This window comes from Chroicocephalus ridibundus, chromosome 3 (genome assembly GCF_963924245.1).
Source record: "Chroicocephalus ridibundus chromosome 3, bChrRid1.1, whole genome shotgun sequence".
NCBI lineage: Eukaryota > Metazoa > Chordata > Aves > Charadriiformes > Laridae > Chroicocephalus > Chroicocephalus ridibundus.
In genome coordinates, this window is record NC_086286.1 from 4,402,814 (window position 1) to 4,422,215 (window position 19,402).

The 19,402-nt window shown below is 45.9% G+C and overlaps 1 protein-coding gene across 3 annotated transcripts; it reads left to right on the top strand.

Annotated features, from left to right (window-relative positions):
- Window positions 1-464: 464 nt before the first annotated feature.
- On the top strand, window positions 465-14,640 carry LOC134513771 (uncharacterized). Of its 3 annotated transcripts, XM_063330936.1 has the most exons (5): window positions 465-903; window positions 1,971-2,114; window positions 11,540-11,677; window positions 13,032-13,138; window positions 14,460-14,640. In XM_063330936.1, exons 1-4 carry the CDS (start codon window positions 507-509, stop codon window positions 13,133-13,135), a joined length of 783 nt encoding a protein of 260 aa, XP_063187006.1. In that variant the 5' UTR covers window positions 465-506; the 3' UTR covers window positions 13,136-13,138; window positions 14,460-14,640. The 3 variants fall into 3 exon arrangements, with proteins under 3 accessions (XP_063187006.1, XP_063187008.1, XP_063187007.1); XM_063330938.1 differs by lacking the exon at window positions 1,971-2,114; XM_063330937.1 differs by lacking the exons at window positions 11,540-11,677; window positions 13,032-13,138; window positions 14,460-14,640 and adding an exon at window positions 2,142-3,286 and having other exon boundaries at window positions 1,971-2,054.
- The last annotated feature ends 4,762 nt before the right edge of the window (window positions 14,641-19,402 follow it).

Here is a 19,402-nt window from a genome sequence, read left to right on the forward strand (position 1 = left end):
GGTCCTTTCCCAGACTTACCGAAACTGGCTGCTTTACAGGAGTAGGGAGAGAGGTAAATTTAAGAGAGTTGTAGCATGGCAAGCAGATACAGAGATTATTCCTACTCCAGAGTTCCCAACGCCAGGCACACACTACTTCAAGAAATCCCTTAAAAAATGGCTGCTTCAAAATAACCTATTCCAGCACTGGCCCCAGAGACGACAGACACCTGACAAAATGCCCTTACAAAACAAATCCTTACATTTCAGCCCATCAGATCATCCAAGTGCACAGCAAAGCCAAGACAAACACGGTGCTGCTCTCTTCTGAAAACGTACGTGGTTTGAAAGCTCTCCCTTGTTGCTCTCTCCCAGAAAATGATTCATCCTCCCCTCGGGGTTTTGACTTGCCTCTGCACGTTTCGCAACGCTGCCTGGCTTTATAACCGCGTGGTCGCACGCGGCGACTCCTAGCAGATTTCTCGGCTCGGCAGCGAGCGAAGAGGCAGCAGCTAATCCTTCTAGCGATGATTTTCCTCTTGCAGCATTTCTTCTTGCTGGCCATAGACTTACTACTCGCGACGACCCTTTCCTGCCTCTTTTATGCCTTTGTATGCATTTCCATCACATTTTTGACCTGCTTCGTTATCATCTTCTCCTTCGGCATTGTGGAGAGGAATATTGATGTGAAAGGGAGAGCGATTGTGATTCTTGTGTCCAACAACTCCATTGGGAGGATGTTTGCAAGGAACCTGGATAAAGCAGGTTTTAGGGTGTCTGCTGCACACTGGCCTCCTCGAGAGGAGGGGACAGCTGCGGAAGAAGAGGGCTCTTCAAACATGGAGGTAGCCCAGCTCCACATGACTGAAGACGAGTATCAGAAGACAATGAAAACCTTCATAGAAAGCCACTTATCCCTGAAAGGTAATTTTTAGGGCAAAATTGTGGATTGTGCTACACTAGAAATCAACATGCACAAGACTGCGAGATCGTTGGAGTTTATCAGCAAATGAGGGAGGCAAGAATGCTTTAAGAAATGGGTTATAACATGCTAACTGCATTGCATTTTCTTGTGCAAAACAAAAAAATTGTGCTTTTTCCAGGGGAAAGAGCCTGCTCTGGTGGCTCTGAAAGGCCCCAGTAGATCCCAGGCCCTGGAGGAAGGCAAGGTAGGCCAAGGAACAAGGGGGAGAAGGTCCCACCAAGGCACAGAGGGCTGGACTCAGCCTGGGGAGAAAACACAGGGGTGAACAAGGGGGAGCAGAGACTTAAACAGTGACCTGAGATGATGGAATATGTCTGATTTTTAACCTCTTCTGGATTAAAAAAATCCTGAGGTCACTCTTGGCTTCTTGCCTGCTGTGGTAAGGAACAGTCAAGTCAGAGCTTTGGCTGGCAGGTTGGGACTGTCTCTCTGGACCACACTGCCGTCATTTCTGCAGGGATACAGGACTGAAAGCCACCTGCAGAGCTCACAGGGGACAGCACGAGGCAAGTGTCCTCCCGAGGGGGTGGCTGCACGCACTTCTGCTGGGTAATCTCCCCGGCTCTTTCTAGGTTGAGATGGAGGGTGCCAATGGGCAGGCTGGCTTACGCCCCAGCTGAATTAGCTCTGCTATCCAGGAGCCTCTGTCCTCACAGCAGTAATTTTACACCTCTTGGGAGTGACAGAAAATTCAGGGCTGTAACCTCACTGTCCGCAGGGCTACGGAGTTACAAGAGAAGAGGCCAACCCTCTCCTCTACCGTGAGCCTACCTAAGGCACATCTGAGCAGCAAAGCTCTCTCCGTGCTTTCCCCATACTGCCTCCTTACTTCTCCAGCTTCTCCATCCCTCTCCTCCTTGCTCTTCTCTCTGTGGCTTCCCTGAGGCTCCCTTTGAGGTCTGCCCAGGAGAGACAAGATCTCTAAGAGCATCCAGCTCTTACCATGACAAATAATGAGACCCTTTGCATTGCTGCCCAGCACTGAAAGCTTTCTTTGTGCTCCCAGGCTCTGCAGAAGGAGGACATTTGGGAAGTCAGAGCATGCACCACCACGAAGCCTCCCCTACTGCAGACACCCTTCAAAGAGGCGGTAGGGAACCCCAGCCAACACCCGCTGCTGGCTGCAGCTATTCAGGACCCAATGGCACAGGTTGTCTCACATTGCTTTTCTCCTCAGAAGCATCCAGCAGACCAGAAGTGCCTGTGGTCAGATCCTGCGGGACTCTGCATGGCCCAGGATACATCCCCCCACTCACTAGCAGCCCGCATGCTCCAGGAACAGGCGCCCTGCACACCAACAGTGGGTTTCAGACCAAACGCTCAGCTGCCTGCATCAGCATTTAAGCTAATTCACACTAGTAAAATTATTCTGGTAAAACTTACCTGTGTGGACAAGGCCTAAAAGCTCCCAAAGCTGAGTATCAGCATATTCCTGCTCTGGAAACAAACAAGGGAGACTGTCTTAACCAGTAATGCTCCGTGGGAGCTGGTGATTTCCGTGGCTTTTGTAATTAAATAAGGATCTAGCCCAGTGATGTCTTTTTTGCTTTTGAGTATTTTGATCACTGTGCTAGCTAAAGGCTTTTGAAGGTTGCTTTTTTTTTTTTGTCAGGGCACTCTATTGTAAGGTCTGTGAGGTTTTACATTTAGGATCTCCTGCATAGTATTCTCATCACCGATGGGGATGTTCAAATGCATTTCCCTAGCGCTGACCCAATTGCATGGCAGATCAAAGCACTGCGTCAGGAAGGGGGGTGCGGGAAGAAAAGAAAACCCCAAACCTCACAGTTTTCTTGGATTTCTTTGTTAAGAGTGTCGAGTGAGTGCTGGTATGTATTTCACAAGATTTGCTGTAATATTTTGGCATGGGTTGGGTGAATGGGAACACCCGCCACCAGCTGACTGCTAATAAAACCATTTAAACCAAATCCAAAGACTACATTGGTAGGTGCCCACATGCAATTTGGTCAGCAGGATGTGGACAAGGAGAAGAAAAGAGAGTTTGTGCTATAGGGATGAGACATGGCAGAACCACTATACAAATTTCTCCATTTAAAAATTTCTCTTATGCACTTTTATATGTATGCAATTCTTGGTTTCCAAAGAAAGGAACTCCTGCGGTAGTTTTTATAAATTTTTTTTAGTAACTTGTGCCATAGGAGATTTTTACTGTTATATCTTTGCTAGTGTAAGTAAAAAGATGCTTGTTTGCTATAAACACAGCCTTCGAAATGCATCCTAAATGCCTTTCAAAAGTAACACAACGAAGACAGAACTCCCTAATCACAGTTCCTTCTAGAACTGAAAGACTTATGACAACTAAAATCACCTATTTTTTTATTCCAGTATAGGCTGAGACCCAAATTTTCAGGTAGGCTAACACCTTTATTTTGTGGTGGCAGTACAAATGAATAAGGTGCTATCAGGTCTAAAGAGACCGTAACACAAAGAGACAGAGAAAGGCAAGTCAGCCCCCTTCCAAATTCATAACTTGTTTTGTGATAGCTTAACTTGGCTCATGAAAAGTCTTGGGTTCTTCTGGCTTTTAGCTGTTGGTGCCTTTAGATCAGATGTTTAAATTTTCTCTGTGACCAGGAGGTCAAAGAGATAGGGGAGAAAAAGGGGAGAGAAGGAGTCTTAATTGCTCTCCTCCAGTAGCTGAGCTTGTACTGTCAAACACTGCAAGAGCTCTTGGCATCGTGTCCAAGTGCTCTGGGATGGAGCCGCTTGAGAAATTGCTATGCCGTGTTGCTCTTTGGGCACGTTGCCTGGAAATGCTTGCAATTGCTTCATGATTTTCAGGATTGACTGCAGGGAGGGTGGGGCAGCGCAAGGAGGAAAAAAAAAAAAAAAAAACCCACACAAAATGTGGAGATGGGCAAGACCCAACAGACAACAACCTGACCCGACCCAAGAGGAGTTCAGACAAATGCAGCACCGGTCTAATTAACTGCTGTAGCCTGCGTTGCCGCAGCACCTTGCGGTTCACCTAATCGCGCACACAAGCACAGACACAGGGCCGAGCGGAAGCAGGATTTACTGCGCCATTCCCAAAGACTAGCTGCCTTGGGTTTTGCCAAGAAGAGCAAGTCCCAAAAAGCTGTCAAGTGACACTACCCTGCCAGCCTGCACGGAGTTCAGCTCCCTGGGTCATACTGCCAGGACAAGGCAGAACAGAGAAACCACTGCTTCACATCGAGTCTCAGGCTACTCATGGTTTAGAGATTATTTGAACTGTGTTTTTTCTTCAGCTGCACCCAAAACACTTCCAGTGTCTTGACATATCCTGTCTTCAATGTTCCTCAGGTCTTTCTGCACACCAGGCTGAGCCCCCCCAAACTTCATAACATCTGTGAGTCTGTAGATCACCACTGAAGTGCATAGAGCAGCCACGATGGCAGAAGACATGAGGGACCTGCCACCCTTTCTTCCTACTCCAGGGACTACTCAAAGTTGGTTTCCCCAACTTTTTTTTTTTACCCTGACAAGACTTTTCTCCACACTTTCTCTCCCGCTCCTCGCAGGATTTCATACTGTGCTACCAACCACCGCTTCATCCCAGTTGTTTCCACCTACTTTCCCTTTCCTTGTTTTTCTTCTGTTCTTCTGTAGTGCCTCAGGTTTCTGCAGGGCAGATGATACCTGATGGGAGCAATACCTCTGGGCGCACAGCGCAGCCTCCCTCTCTTCATTCAGATCTCTGCCATGCTGAAGTCGCTTGCAGGAGTCCTGCTGATTTTCATAGGGCCAGGATTTAATTTCTTGTACGTGAATCTCAGCTAAGACACGACCACTGGTAAATTCTTTGGTACTTTATCAGCTTCCCTCTGTCCCTGTCTGTTAAACAGGAAGGACAATACTTTTTCACACGTAGAAGAATAACTGATGATGTGAATTTCTACAGACTCTTAAGTCCCATATCTGAAAGACTCCTTCTCACCCCCCACTTCACCATGGTGTTTCAGACCGGTGGGAAGTGCCTGTTCTCAGAACTTTGTTCTGAGGACTCCAGAAGTTCTGGAGAAAGCTCCCCATGCAGACAGGTAGACCGGTGGGGGATAATGGACTGTCATCCTTGGCCATCTGTTCTCATCCCCATGATGCTGCTGGCAGAGCGACTCTTACGACCTCTTTCTAAGTCAGTCCAGGCAACCTAGATCATTTAATTCATTTAAATAGTTGGGCTTAGTTAATCCATCTGATTACTGCCTTCTATACATCAGGGGACACTGGTGCAATCTCCTCTTTGAGGAGAGCTGTGAGGGCAGTGACACAGCAGTGACAAGTATAGCTAATCCTGGGCAAGGATGGGTACACGCAGCTGCGGCCGCTGACTCAAGGCTGTGTACCGAGATGCTGGCAGAACTATAGAGCGCCCTGAAGCATCAAGGCTTTTAGCAGCCCCATGGCCTCTTGGACAATCTCCGCCTCTTCAGAAGGGCAAGCTGTCTTTCCAGTTCTGTTCTGCAGTAGGTAGCAGTGACAGATGCTCTCCCGCTGCTTTCATTCGCCTTGCACCTCTCCCTCAACATCCACCTACCTTGGTTAGTCACACAGTTTAGTCCATGGAGGCACTCTTGTGACTGAGACCCAGAAAGCGAGACCTTACAGTGGGTCTGAATAGGGGACAGAGAGACACGTGAACTGCTCCCTTGTGCGCTTGGAAGCACTACAGAAATTCTTTTGCTTCCTAAGGATGCCAGTGTGGTCAATCAAATTATTTTATTAGACGGTACCCCTTCCTCACTCACTTTTCTGTGCTACGGTCACCCCAAGATAAAAGGCTAGGCCACACAGTCATTCCCAAACTCACAGCAGAGGGAAAGTTCAGCTTTCCTGTGCACCGGTATAGCCTAGTGCACGGCAGGAGCAAGGAAGAGTCGCAACAACCTGCCATTCCCACTCACTTCAGAGATGGATTGCACAGGCGCGATAATCATCGCCTGCAATAAACTACAAGGGAGTAGGAATTATGAATGAACAAAGCAAACGAAATCATATACTCATGCAATTTTAAAGAGTACTGCATTATTTAACTTCACGCAGCTACAACTGCAGGCCCCCTTGGATAAATCGGGCCATTTTCTAGGCTGCAAATGACTATGCTTGGAGTTACAAGTCAAATGACTAATTTTTGTAGCTATGCTTTTGTGCCTTTACTATGGGTTATCCAGAAGTCTTTGAAAAACAGGCTTGCAACTCCGTTGCTTCCCGGTCTCTTGGGGATTTGTCAAAACTAGAGAAGCACTTTGCCACAGCATCCATCAGGGCTACGGAACAGCTCAGAGAAAACACATCTCCTTCTGAAACCACAGGTTGGGAGGAGCTATTTATTTTAGGATGAAGAGGGCTTCCCATTTAAAGTTCTTTTTTGAAAATAAGAATCTAGGCATCATCTATAGCCGGTGCATTGTGTTGTTTTGGTTTTCTTCTTCCAAAAGAAGACATGCATCACCACCATTTTATGGGAGGTCAGTGTTCACTTCCCCTGAAGTGCTTTTGTAATTCTCTTGTTTCGACAGACAACTTCTCTGCCAAGAGCCAACCACGCTGGACGTACACATAAAAAAAAAAACCCACATGATTAAAGAGTTACACAATCCGGAAAAGCTGCAGCAACACTTCTCCGCCTCCGTCCCCATCCCTCACTCTTCGCCAGCGGGCAGAGCCCCTTCGGGTTCGAAACCTCCGTCCCCCACCCCACGTTGCTGCTGCCGGATCGTGGGGAGAGGCTGGTGGCTGGCAGGGGATGGCGCTTCAGGTCCTGCACAGAGTCCTCAGGACTCCGCCGGATCGTGGTTTTTAATCACGGCAGGGATCAGTCCGGTCAGCTAGCCTGACCTGGATTTTATAGGCCAGAGAACTTTACAAGATTTCAAAATAGCGAAGCAGGCAGCGTGGAAATATGTGGGCAGGGAAGGCGGGAGCCGAGCTGGAACCTGCGGGTCCCGCTGGGCGCATCCGCGCGTCCTCCAGCTGTTGGTTGCTGGCTGGAGGGTTTCTGTTTGCTAACCCAAGATCTCGGAGCAATAATTAAACAGGCCTATTGGTCCGCCGTATGTAAAAGTGGGTTATTTTATTTACGTGCATTCAGAACGTGTTGGCACGCTCACCACTAATAGCAGCCATGCGTATAATAGTATGGAAGGACAAGGAGGTGAAAGAGCCACATGCTGCCGTCCCCTTTTTTAGCTTTCGTCCCAGTCTTACATTTGCAGATGACAGGAACAAAACCGGCCCATTTCTTAAGAAAAAAAAAAAAAAAAAAAAAAAAAGAAAACCACCCCAAAAATCAAAGCCCAGGTAGTTGGATACTTTTGTTATACTGGCTCCTAAATTTTGCCAGAAGCATTCCTTAGCGTCTTAAAGCAATACCCTCCTCACACCGCCACCGCTCAGCAGCTCCTACGAGTTTTACTCCCATGGTCTAAAGTTTATCTTACAACAAACTCCAGGCAAGAGTTACATTTCCAAGCTTCATCAATCATTAAACCACACAAGACTGAAGAGTATTTTCAGAGATCAGCAGAAAGATATCTGTATTTATGTCATGTCGTTCTTGAAACAAACTATCGACGCATTTTCATGCAATTGCAGCAGTAGGATTAGAGATGCAAGGTAAAATAAAAACCCAGTTATTTGGGAAGCTGTTTATTTATCAGTTATGCGTGATGCTAAACTAAGCCCTGAGCCTGTAAATCACTGGAAATATTTCACAGACATGACATAACCTTTATGCTAATTTTTAAAGTGTCCCAAAAAAGCGCTTAACTTTGCACCAATTTAGAAATGTTGACTTTCACTGGCCAGAGTTGGACAACTTCTGACCAGGGAAATATTTTGGAAAAAGTCCAGGCTTAGAGCCTGAAGAGTTCTACATATTTATTTCTGCCTTAGAAATAAGGATGTTTGGCAGAAAGAGCATTTGGAGTGCCTTTCCCCCCCCCCACCCCCCCCATCTCAATCCTTCAGGAATATTTTCCAGAGGACAGTTTTGACGGGGAAGGGAACCAAGTGAAAGAAAAGGTTTCTGCACCTCAGCCTTCCCATGTTACAGTATTTCCGATGGACACTTTCTGAACAGTTCTAAGACATATGCTTAGAGATTTAAATTAAATTATGTAGTAGGACTGAACATACATAAAAATGGAATACTTCTGTATATGATAAGTAAATACTTCCTCGATACGTACAAATAAATTATCTGTTTTATTACAGAACTTCTGAGTAGATTAGTTATTTATTTCAAATCTACTCTCTTTAAATTCCCTACCCAACTGACAAACTGTTTTCCCAACACTTACTGTGCTGTGACCTCCCAGACAACACAGAATTGCTGCAGCGTTTTCAGTGGGAAAGGGTGGGCAGGGACAAACTGTCCTACAGAGTTGTCCTTGCTGCAGGACAGAGGACTTGGCCGGGCTTCTGGTCAGCACAGCCCCGGGACCTTCGCTTCGGCACTAAATTGTTCTTCTGGTCCCCTGGAGAGACCCTGGGAGGAAATGTCTGGCAGAGACAGCCCGTGGTACTCAAGCTCTTAAAAAAAAAATTAAAAAAAAAAAAATCACAGCACAGAGCCAAATTTCATCCCAGGGTAGGTTGACTTGGTACTATTGACTTAAAAAAAATCACGCCAGTTTAGACCAGACAACAACCTCCCACCAGAGGTTTTTAAAAGAAAAAAAAAAAAAGAAAAAAGAAATCAACCTGTTTTTCAGGTCTATTTAATTATAAATGCATATGGTGAAAGCCTCTTAGGCTTGACACTTTGTTATAGATAGTCAAATGATTTGTTATGAAGAAACTGTCCAAAAAACCAGAGCCTTCCTTCTGTTCTTCGGTGGTTTTCCCTAGTTTCTGGGACTACATTTATTATCATCAAGTATTCACTGCTATGGTTTGGTCAAATAGTTTGAAACCTACGAGCTGCCTGATACGAGATTATCCTGCCGAATAGCTGTGCCAAGTAGCTTTCATTTCTAACCCCGGGCTTGACGGAGGTAACTTTTTAAAACAACAGACTGATGAATAACAAATAGTTATTTGCAATAATGAATAGTAATTGTATTTCCTCCTGTAAAGAAGTTTGTCACCAGAGAGCCATTCCCAGTGGTTAAGACAGACATTTACGCCTCCATGTCTAACCGGTGCGACACCCAGCTGCTCTCCCCATACGCTCTTCCCTATAGATCTCAGCGTTAAGTTCCATTTTGCCTTGTCCTAAAGGCAGAAACACAACACACACACCATACAAGTCCATTTAAGCCTTAGAGCTGTGCCAAAACATAATAGCCCAGAAAGTTTTGATTTTTCTAGCCCCTGCAAAAGCGTTTTGTATTTGAACTGCCCTTTTTCTGCAAAAGCCCAAGTGCCTGCTCTCCATTACAGCCTTGTTTTCCCCACTCCCGTTTTAAGTGATCATCATTAAATTAATTGATATGTCATCACTATAAAGCTAAAACTGCTTTCAGGTTACTTGCCTTCCACTCCTTCCCTCTGGCCACCTTTGTGGTTTCCTATTTACATACATTAAAAACACATTTTCTTTCTTTTTCTTGCTACCCAAGAGTCGCACAGAATCGCGAAAGCTTTTAGTTCTCAGAGACTTGAATTTCAATCCGGCTTTCAATTTATGGAGAGCAATGAGTAAACACACTGATGGAAAATTCCCAAGCAGTTCCAATGACCATATGTACAGTGTCAACTAATTTACCAGGTAGCAAACCATGAAGGGAGGGATTGCGCCCTCCTTATCCATCCATCCATCCAAGAACAGCAGACTTCAGGTTTATTTATACAAGGCCCAGAAAATAAAAATACAGGCAGAAATACAAGAATAAATTACAGCCTTTAAAAATAAAAAAAGTCTGCAAGTCAACAGAAGCGAAGTCCCCAAACGCTTGGATGCCGGAAAGAGAGGTGACAAGAGGAATGCTACTGCCATCCCTTTGCTCTCGGCATCTCTCTTTAGACCTCCCTAGCAGACTTTTTATTCATGCCACCAGCTCCGGGGCACAAGTCACGGCTGTCTGCGTCAATCGTGTGGATTCACGCTGTCTGATGGAAAACAGGGTGATGCATTGACTCTGCAACTGAAACATGAGGGCAGGTAAAAGGAAACTTTAAGTCTTACCATAGTTTTCTGAGAAGCAGAGAGGACTGGGGACAAGACAAGCCTTTTTCGCTCACTCCCAGAGGGATGTGCCACGGACCACAGTTAGCCCAAGCCACCACCATACATCTGGTACAGCACTTGATTAATCAGATACAATAAGTGAGAGATACAATAAATCTCTGATAAACAAGAATAACAAGGAGTCAAACCATGGGACAGCTGGATCCAGGACAGATGTGAATCAGAGGTTCAGCCCAAGTCACTTTTCCCAGGGACATCACTGCAGGCGTGAACAGACAGATAACAGGAGCCCAGCACCATCCACAGTGCCTTTTGTTACAGCTTTCGGGTACCTTTACAGCTTCCAGCAAATGTGGCAGAGAGGAGGACAATTCTTGGCCAGAAAAATTCACCCAGAGCTTTCCTTGGGCTGTCCCTAGGACACTAAGGAGATACTTTCCTCAATACCTTGTTCCGGCTCTCCTTCCCTAAAGCAAGGCAGGCCACTTCTTTCCTCGAGCAGGAGGCCACCGTCTCCTCAGACAGCAGCCCCCCTTTCCCCTCTCCCTCCCGTGCACTGTCAGGAGACACCTTGGAGCCCCCACCAGGTCTAAAGGCAATACAGTCCCTTCGGTAGCCACTGCATTTTTATGAGTTAGAGCCCTTCGGCACCCTGTTTCGAAGCTAGGAAAGCAAACAGATAAAAATCCCCTCTCAGAGATTATTCATTGCAGCACAGACAAACAGGCCACGGTTCTGATTTCGTTTGCCCAACAGAGTAGAAAACTTTTAAGCCTGCATTTGTCCCTGTATGATATCCAGGCACAATGGCTTACCATTACGAAGGGAATAAGTGCCTTAAAGAGACCGAGTCCCAGCGAGTGATGGTTTCTAATAAATGCCATTTGATTTTTCCTCAAGAGCATTTCTTGGAAAATACTTTGCTTGCTTTGCTTCTAAGAAAAGTAATTTGCTAATGTTTGCCTGATCATAAAATTGATTTGACCTTCTACAAATAATCTGTCATCACGGCATGTTGCTGAGCTGTTTGAAGTGCATTAGGTTGTTCATACAGCAGGGCTTTCTCCTATTTATTCTGTATGGCCTCTTCGTATAACTGATGGAAACATTTCCAAAGCTTTCATAAAAATAACTTCAAGCAATTGATAAAAACATAAAGATTTGAAATTCCAATGGAATACGTAACAAGTTTCAATGGGCGCAGTGAGGAATAAGGGTTTTTCAACCAGCTCTACTTCTAATGCTGTAAGTCTGGCAAACTATGGCCTCCCACCTCCCCAGTGTGGATGGCTGCTATAGAGCTCATTACCTTCAGGTTTTTAATTAGAATTAGTGGCAATATGTCACCTGTACCTCTTATGTCTTCAGAGAAACGTCACGATGTAATTCAAGAATGAGCTGGAAGAGTTAATTTAGCTCATCCCCTGTTAATTTGGCAGGCATGTATGGGATGATGAAGAAGCCATCAATCCTGATATGGGAAGAAGAGGAACCAGACACGTGCAGAGAGAAACCTGAGAGAAAAACACTTGAGAAAAAACACTCCTCTAAATGGAAGCAGGTTTTCAAGGCTCCAGGTAGGAACCATTTACTGCGGTCAAGTACAATTGAATATATCATATTTCTCTGACAATGTCGAGATGAGGGAGGGGGAAAATGTCTTTACAATTTTTTAGCCAATAAGATTTTTTTCCCTTAACATGGTTTTCAAAACTTCAAAAACAAAGTTCTTGTTGGTGGCCACTCCTTACTGGGGTTGGTCACCGACAGCTTAAGACACACGTTCAAAGGCACCAGCTTTGGAAGCTCTTGCTCTTGTAGGTAGGACTACTCGGGTAGTACAGAACCAACGTGGGCAGAATCAGCCCTGCAAACTGTCGCAGGGACCATCTGAGACCCCTCCTCCTTGCACGGAAAAAAATAAAACCCAACAGGTCCCATCCACAAAATACGATTCAGTAGCTGGCAGCACTGGGCCTTTACCAGAGGGCAGAAATTCTCCTCCTGGTTAGCTCTTCACACAGGAGATGCTGCTGCCTCCGCGTTCACTGGAAGAGGTTCACTGTCAGGGCCAGCTTTTTATAGGAAGGAAGACTTTCTGATTGGAAATAACCTGATAATTAAAGCATGACTTTATTTATTTACATCTCACATTCATTTATAGTTACTTATTTGCATTATAAATCTGTTTGCATTACAAACAATACTATTTCGTTTTAGTTGCATGCTAAGTCTCCTCTGTGAGACTTGTCGGTATTTGAAGGCGTTCTTCAGGCTTGTAAGAGCCTGGACCCTGCAGGCAGACGCTGGCCTCGGGGAGGTGATGACTCTGGCTGCAGAGTCCCCCTGCACTTTCCTTGGCAGAGGGAAGAGTGACCCACAAAAAAAAAAAAAGCGTAAGAGCAGGCAGCCAAGCTCTCCTTCATGAAACAGCAGAAAAAGTAGGCATCTAATCCTCCTTTCCCAGGTGATACGTATTATATGTGGAGTATATCACAAAAAGTAGATAGGTAAATAACCAAGATATCCGCCACCTAACTCCCTGAATCACCAGCTCTACCATCGCTCTCCACGAGCCCCTGCTCCGGATCCCAGCCAGCCGGCACTGGGGGGATCCAGCATCAGTGGCCACCCCGCCATCCGCTGGCTACCAGGACATAGTTCACGTTTGTAGGGTACAGTGAATCGCTTGTGCGGCACGGGGGGAGCTCTGCGGGTGAGCCCCTTCCCCACCCAAGCCCTGCTCCTGGCCCCACAGCCCCCCTGCAACGGGCACTGGTGGGAGTGGGATGGAGGAGCGGTGCCTCTGGGAATCCAAAGCCCATAAAGGCTGTGCTGAAAACGTAGGGTTTTTCTTTTTCCTGGGTGCATTAACATTCCTCTTTTGCTGTCGGGTTAGTGGTTGAAACAGCGGCGCTTTTCTGTTTGCAGCCCTCTGTGTAGCAGTCCTCTTCTGCCCACTGAACTGTGCCCTGACTTTCCTGAAGAAGAGAAGCCTGCAGCTCCTCCTGCCTCTCATGAACTCCAAAAACTGAGAGGTGAGACAGCACCCTCACCGCTTAGTGACATACCCCTGCCAGAGCCAACCAGCATCTCCTGCCTCTGCCGGGACAAGGAAGGGTGACCCAGCCAGTAGGAAAAGGGCTGGGAAAGCAGCCTCCTGCCCCCCCAGCACGCCGACACCTAAGGACGCTGCCTTTCTGCACCAACCTGGCCCCAAGGAGTCCAGCCCGGGGCACAGCCACATGCAGCCAGCCGCCTGAGGGGCAAAGACAAACCAAATTTGGCTTGTGTCCCCTTAACTAGTAAACGCTGCCCTGTACTATCCTAAACAGCTGTAAAACCACAGCTGTCAACGCTGCTGCGCGTTCACTCATATAGAAATCCCACGTTGTATCAAGTGATGTCACCCAAACGCAATTAAATAACTAAAAATACTGACACAAAACCTTTTGCAGGGTCTGTTATTGGTTTCAGTGGTGGGTGTTTACCCAGAGCCCTGCATGCACTGCCACCAAAATCATCGGGAGAAGAAAAGGACGGGCTCTCCCAGCAAGGAAGGCCGGGCAGTGCTTTAGAGCCTGCTGCTACACGAGCAGATCTTCCTCGGAGCTCTGCGCCCAGAGCCGTGGGAGACTGAGACTGGTAGCAGACACAAGACCAGCCAGCTTGGTCTCCAACACTGAGGCAGAGCGTTAGCTGCTCTCCTGCATCTCACTGGAATTTGAGACATGGTAGTTGCTTTTAAAGGGCAAACCCAAAAATATCCCGTGGCTTTTTCATTCATCTCTCCCCCGTTCCTGTATTCTCGCCGTTGCAGGCTGTGATGGCTCTTGAATTACATTTACTCCAGCACACGGCTAAGAGAAGCACTGAGCTGGTGTCTTCCCCAGCATCCCCGCCTGAGACAAAGCATCCAGAGCCTGCTGTGATTCATTGATCCAGGCTTTAGGACGGGGTGTGTGGCACGGGGGAGGGTTAAGGAAAAAAAAAAAAAGATAGTAAACCAGAAAACGATATGGACCTCCGGGTATCCCCACTGGTCGGTCTCATCTTTTCTTGCTAAAAGCGAGAGGGTCCCTGGCTTTCTATCTAACACTACCTTAATACGTCTAGTTCTCAGCAGCCTCTTTGCTTTGACCTTTCCGAGTTTGGGGTCAGGGCACCAAGCATGCTGTAGATGCTGCGTTGAACATATAGGTGAACATAAAGCCTGTTCCCCCACTGCAATGTATTGACCAGCAGTGACAGAGTGCAGGTGCGATGAGGGAGGGAGTGCAGCAAAACAGCAGTGGGAATGAAGTCAGTTGAAATGACTGAACAGCGCTGAAGAGCTAAAACTCTCCCGATGTCTTTCAGCCGGGAAGGCAACCCACGGAGCGCTACACGTTAATGCTGTCACACCACAATGGAAAAATGCTACAGGAAGGAGCATAGCTGGGATCAGAAGTGACAAACTCCTGGCAGGGGAGGATTACAAGTGGTGACTTCAATCGCAAGACAAGAAAAAAAAAACTGCGGATGAAGACAGCAAGCACCGCCTGAACCACGAGGCAGGTCTCCAACTCCCTTGCGAGTCTGATCTGTAAGGGAGAGAACACCGAGACACTGAAATTTTGGGTTGTACAGTACATTGTACACACTGGGATATGCACAGAGGAAAAAAAAATCCAAACATCTGAGATGAAAGGAAATAAAGGGGAAAAAAAAATGCTAAGGCTTGGTTTTCATTATCTAAAGCCACAACTCAGAACTGTCTGACTGATGATAAGAGATGTCACCCACCCAGGGTGTTGGATCCAGAGAGGAAAAGGAAAGCTTTCAAAACAGCTTCTATAAGACATTAAACCAGCTTAATATCAAGCCAAACTGAAAACAAACATTTCAATTCCAGAACATCAAAGCATTGGGAGCGAACATGCTAAAGCAAAAAATTCCTGAATGAAAAGCTTGGGGTTTTAGTCTTGACATATTTGGCAAGTATCCCGTTATATGACTAATGCCAAACCCATATATTCTGCAGGATGTCCCAGGAAAGGTTTCCTTTAGCCAGAACCCCATTTTGAGCCAGAGATGTCAGCTCTCTGTGTGTAATCCCATTCTGTGCAAGTAACCCCTGTGCAATTTGAGCTGATAACCATCATTTTCTCCTCCAAACCACTGGAGGCGACACGCGTGAGCTGCTACATGGCTATTCTTTTCCCCCCAAAGTGACCTTCACTCAAAGGATGACGCCTGCTTGCGTCCACAGTCGTATTCATGGTCTGAAATTAGAGACTTTATATGAGCAAAGCTCCTGAAGACTTCAGTGGAAGTTCTGCTTGCCCGAGGACTTGGGGATGGCCTACATTTGTTTATAAAGCTCTCCAGTCCAGTGGGATACAGAAAACTGCTGCGTACGAGCATAAAATTATGACTGTGAGGCAATATCACCATAAGATAAATTATGACTGCACTTAAAGTTGTTTAACACAAATGAGCTATATCAGACTAACACTAAAGTTATAAGTCAGCTGAAGCTGACTAAGGGATCTGAATGCGCAGTTGCTTTTAATTTGAGTGGGAACGAGGGATTTGAATTCCTTAAATAGTCTTGAATGTTTCATAGCAGAAAAAAAAATAAAATTAAAGTAACTTGCTCCTGAAGCCTACAAACCTTGCCAAAAAGATTTTGCCAACATCTTTTGGGACACGTTTGGGACAAAAATGAGTGATTTTCAGGAATCCCTGAAAATATTCCAAGTTTTGATGAAAATTTTCAGGAAAAAAAACCCAATTCAAACAAATGTTTCTCAATAGGTCACTTTGATCCAAAATTTAATTGGGCTATAAGTCTATTCAAAGTAAATAAACTTTAGCAGCAAGCCCTCTGTCCTACAACTCACAACAGAAACGACTGATCACGCAAGACCTGCTCTTTTCTCCCCGACCCCAACTGCAATACTTCCTTTTTTTTTTTTTTTAGCCATTTTAAGAAAGCACAAAATTGGACTTCAAACATAACAGGTTTGCCTGGGCAACACTGTGAAATTATCGCCTGACAGAATCAAAATGCTGGTGATGACGGAAAAACAGAGGGAAGCAGGTTACACGAACGCATCCTTTCACCATTTGAAAATATGTTAACAACAAGTCCCCGAGCCAATACCATTCCTTCCTGGATGTCTGTACGCCTGGTAAAAGATATTAAGACAGCATCCCCCTGGCCTAAATACTCTTCCTCACTGTCATTCTCTTATTAGGAGTCTCTCTTGATTTTTGGGGAATTTTTCTCCAGACCTCCCTCTCCTGAGCAGAGATTAGCCACACAGACACCTCCACTGAAGCCAGAGCCGAGCGTGCAGGTACTGTTCACCTCCACGCTGAACACTGGGAAGCATTTCCGGCAGCCAAGGCCCCTGAGGCAAGAGATTTCCCTATATGTGTTTATCGTATTCTAGGAAAAACATTCAGGGGTGGAGAAAGAGGGAGGAGAGGGCAGGAAAGCAATATAATAATGATTAGCGTAATGGGATTTGCTATTCTTGTTAATAGTTTAATCAATATAAACATTTACTGAACCCTCTTAAGTGATTGCCACGATCCAGTTGCTTTATATTTAGTTAAACACCCATAAGCCGTGGTTAGCATCATCTGCATCTCTACTACCCACTCACTTCTGCAACAACAAAAAAAAAGCTACAACTGGGATTTCCCACAGCTAAAAACTCAGCCGTGCACAAGTGACCTCCCCAGCCACGTGTCCTGGTTGTGCTGGATACCCCAGACACGGAGATGATGGGTCTTAGGGGAGGTGGGACTTGCTCTGTACGAGCAAGTTAATTGCAAAGGTGCCGTGCTCCAAGGCAGCGCTTGCGTCAGACTCACAAATGGAGCCACAAGTGCTTCTCACCTGCACTGGAGACAGCCCAACACTCCTAAAGCTTTGCAGATCACACGCAGTTGGATCCTGCACTCCTCACGCAGTCCTTCCTTGAAGGGATGACTTATTAGAGCCTCTGCTTTGCGAGTCCATCGATTAGATACCAAAGAGATGTAAAAGATATAAAAGCACGCATACACGGAGGGACAAGGCGCAGCTGGCGGCAGGGTGGGACAGCACCACTCCCACAGAGGTCACGGCGCTGGCGGTGCCACAGTGGCTTTGCTGGGTTTTGCCCTAGAGCAGTTGCATTTGCTATTTCATACCATGTCATTTATGATATATTATTGGTATCGTACCACAGGACACAGCATATGTTCTAAGGGGCCACCACAATCCGTTTTCTTTAGCTTGATTTTAGGCAGGAAAAGATTGCCTTAAGTGGTGCTTTCATCTCTCTGAATAGGTAGTGCTAAAAGCATGTGAAAACATCCTATGGGTGTATCAGTATAAAGCTATTTTAAAAGGCTTAAAAGTGGCTTTGAAATAAGCCGAGAGAATCTCCAAATTGACAGCTGCAAGGGGAGAGGGGGAAAAAAATAAATATCTACTAAAGGCAGATTTCCCTATGGAATGGTCCTCCCCATTGCGGGGCTCGATGGGAGGGTGGGGGGCACTTTCCCCCATCCAAAAGCCTGTCCCCATGGCCTCGCGACGGGGGAAGTCGTGCCATTTATAGATGCCAGTCTGCGAGCAGACACGCGTCCCTGCAACAGCAAGTGCCACAGGCAGCATCTGTCCAAGGAGCCCAGATACCATGCTCCAGAACACGACGACTCCGAAACGCCTACTCACCAGATTAGTTTGCTATAATGGGTCTAATTTATTTTGGCATTTCCTAGGGACTAAAAGAAAGCAAAAACACAACTACGGGCAATGCTGTTGTATCATCTCTGAAAAGCATGAAAAAGTACAACTGCAAGAAACAAGTCTTTTGGGTGGGTGGGTGGTTTTTTGTTGTTTTTTTTTATAATTTTTTTTTTTTAATTTTTTTTTTATTATTTAAGAAACAACGCACAACTTCCCATTGTGCCACTTGGATGCCCTTTGCACTGCATGGTATCACAGGTCAACTCATGCTCAGGGCAAAGCCCGAAATACCGTTTCCCATCGGGGCTTCGAGGTTGTCACCGCACATATTCAGACAGACACAAACACTGGCCACTCAGCAATACAGGAAAAGTTATATGCTTCTCACTAGAACTTGGCAAGCACAATCCCATCCTCCCTAGGGCCACACCACAGCACCAACCTCAAACACTGAGCAGAACCTTAAATATCCACCGCTACCGCTGAATCCTTGTGTTTGGGGTGAAGGTCTCCAACTCCTTTGGTTTCTTTCCATGTGACACAAGAACCTGTCCCACTACTGAACAGGAAAGTTAAACTGTTAGAAGCATTACAGAGTGTGACACGGGGAAAAGAGAAAGCTGAGGGGTCTGGAGTCCTAACCCAGTGTTCTGGGAGTCACTTCCGTGCCAGACAAGCTTTGGGTAAACTCTGCTGACCCATCATCTCACAGTATTTGAACTTGACCATCTCCATCAAGGCTTACATGCAAACCGGAACGAAGTCTGGACTTAAGAAACTGAGGTGAAGCCCCTCAGAGGTGGGTAATTCCACCAATTTGTCAGTTCTAATGAGAAGAATTCAATGGAACCGCTTTCTTGGGAATTTCTCCGTAAAGCGTGTTCAGAAGCTGCGCAAAGGGTCAGTTAGCTTTGTTCTTCCATATTTGTAGTACTCCTCTTTCTGAATGCAAGAATGCATTTTCGGAGTCAAAAGGTTAATAAGTGCTCTATGATAGATAAATAAAGGAATAAAGCAAGAAGCAGCTTACTTAAAACATCCTGGTAGATTTTAATATCTCTTTTCTTAAGCATAAACAAGTGACTAGATGAAGAGAATTCCCGATTCCTGCAGGTAACAGGAATGAAGCTTTCAAAGAGAACGCAATCACATCGATTACAGTATCACACGTGAAGTGAAACAACACATACCGGTTTCCTACTTGCATGTTTAATGGAGCTGTTATTTGCAGACAGCTGGAAGGAAAAAATTACCTTTAAGTAAAAATAAAAAGGGAGCTCGAGGATGCAGAAATTAACTACGGGGGGAAAAAAAAAAAGAAGATGCAAAACATTAAGCAGACTCTATGAAGAAGCGCAGATGAAAGGAAGAAGAGCCCAAATGCTAGCAACACTAATAGCATTCGGGGGACCGTTAAATGCTGAAAATGTGCATAGCTAACTTGCCTGACGTCTGTAAGGCTGTCACCTTCTGCTGTTTGGAGAGCTGCAAGAAGCCTGCTCTGCATTACTTCCCTCTATGGGCCTCTGAAACCACCAATATCTAGGGGCTGAGGCAAAGCAGGATGAAA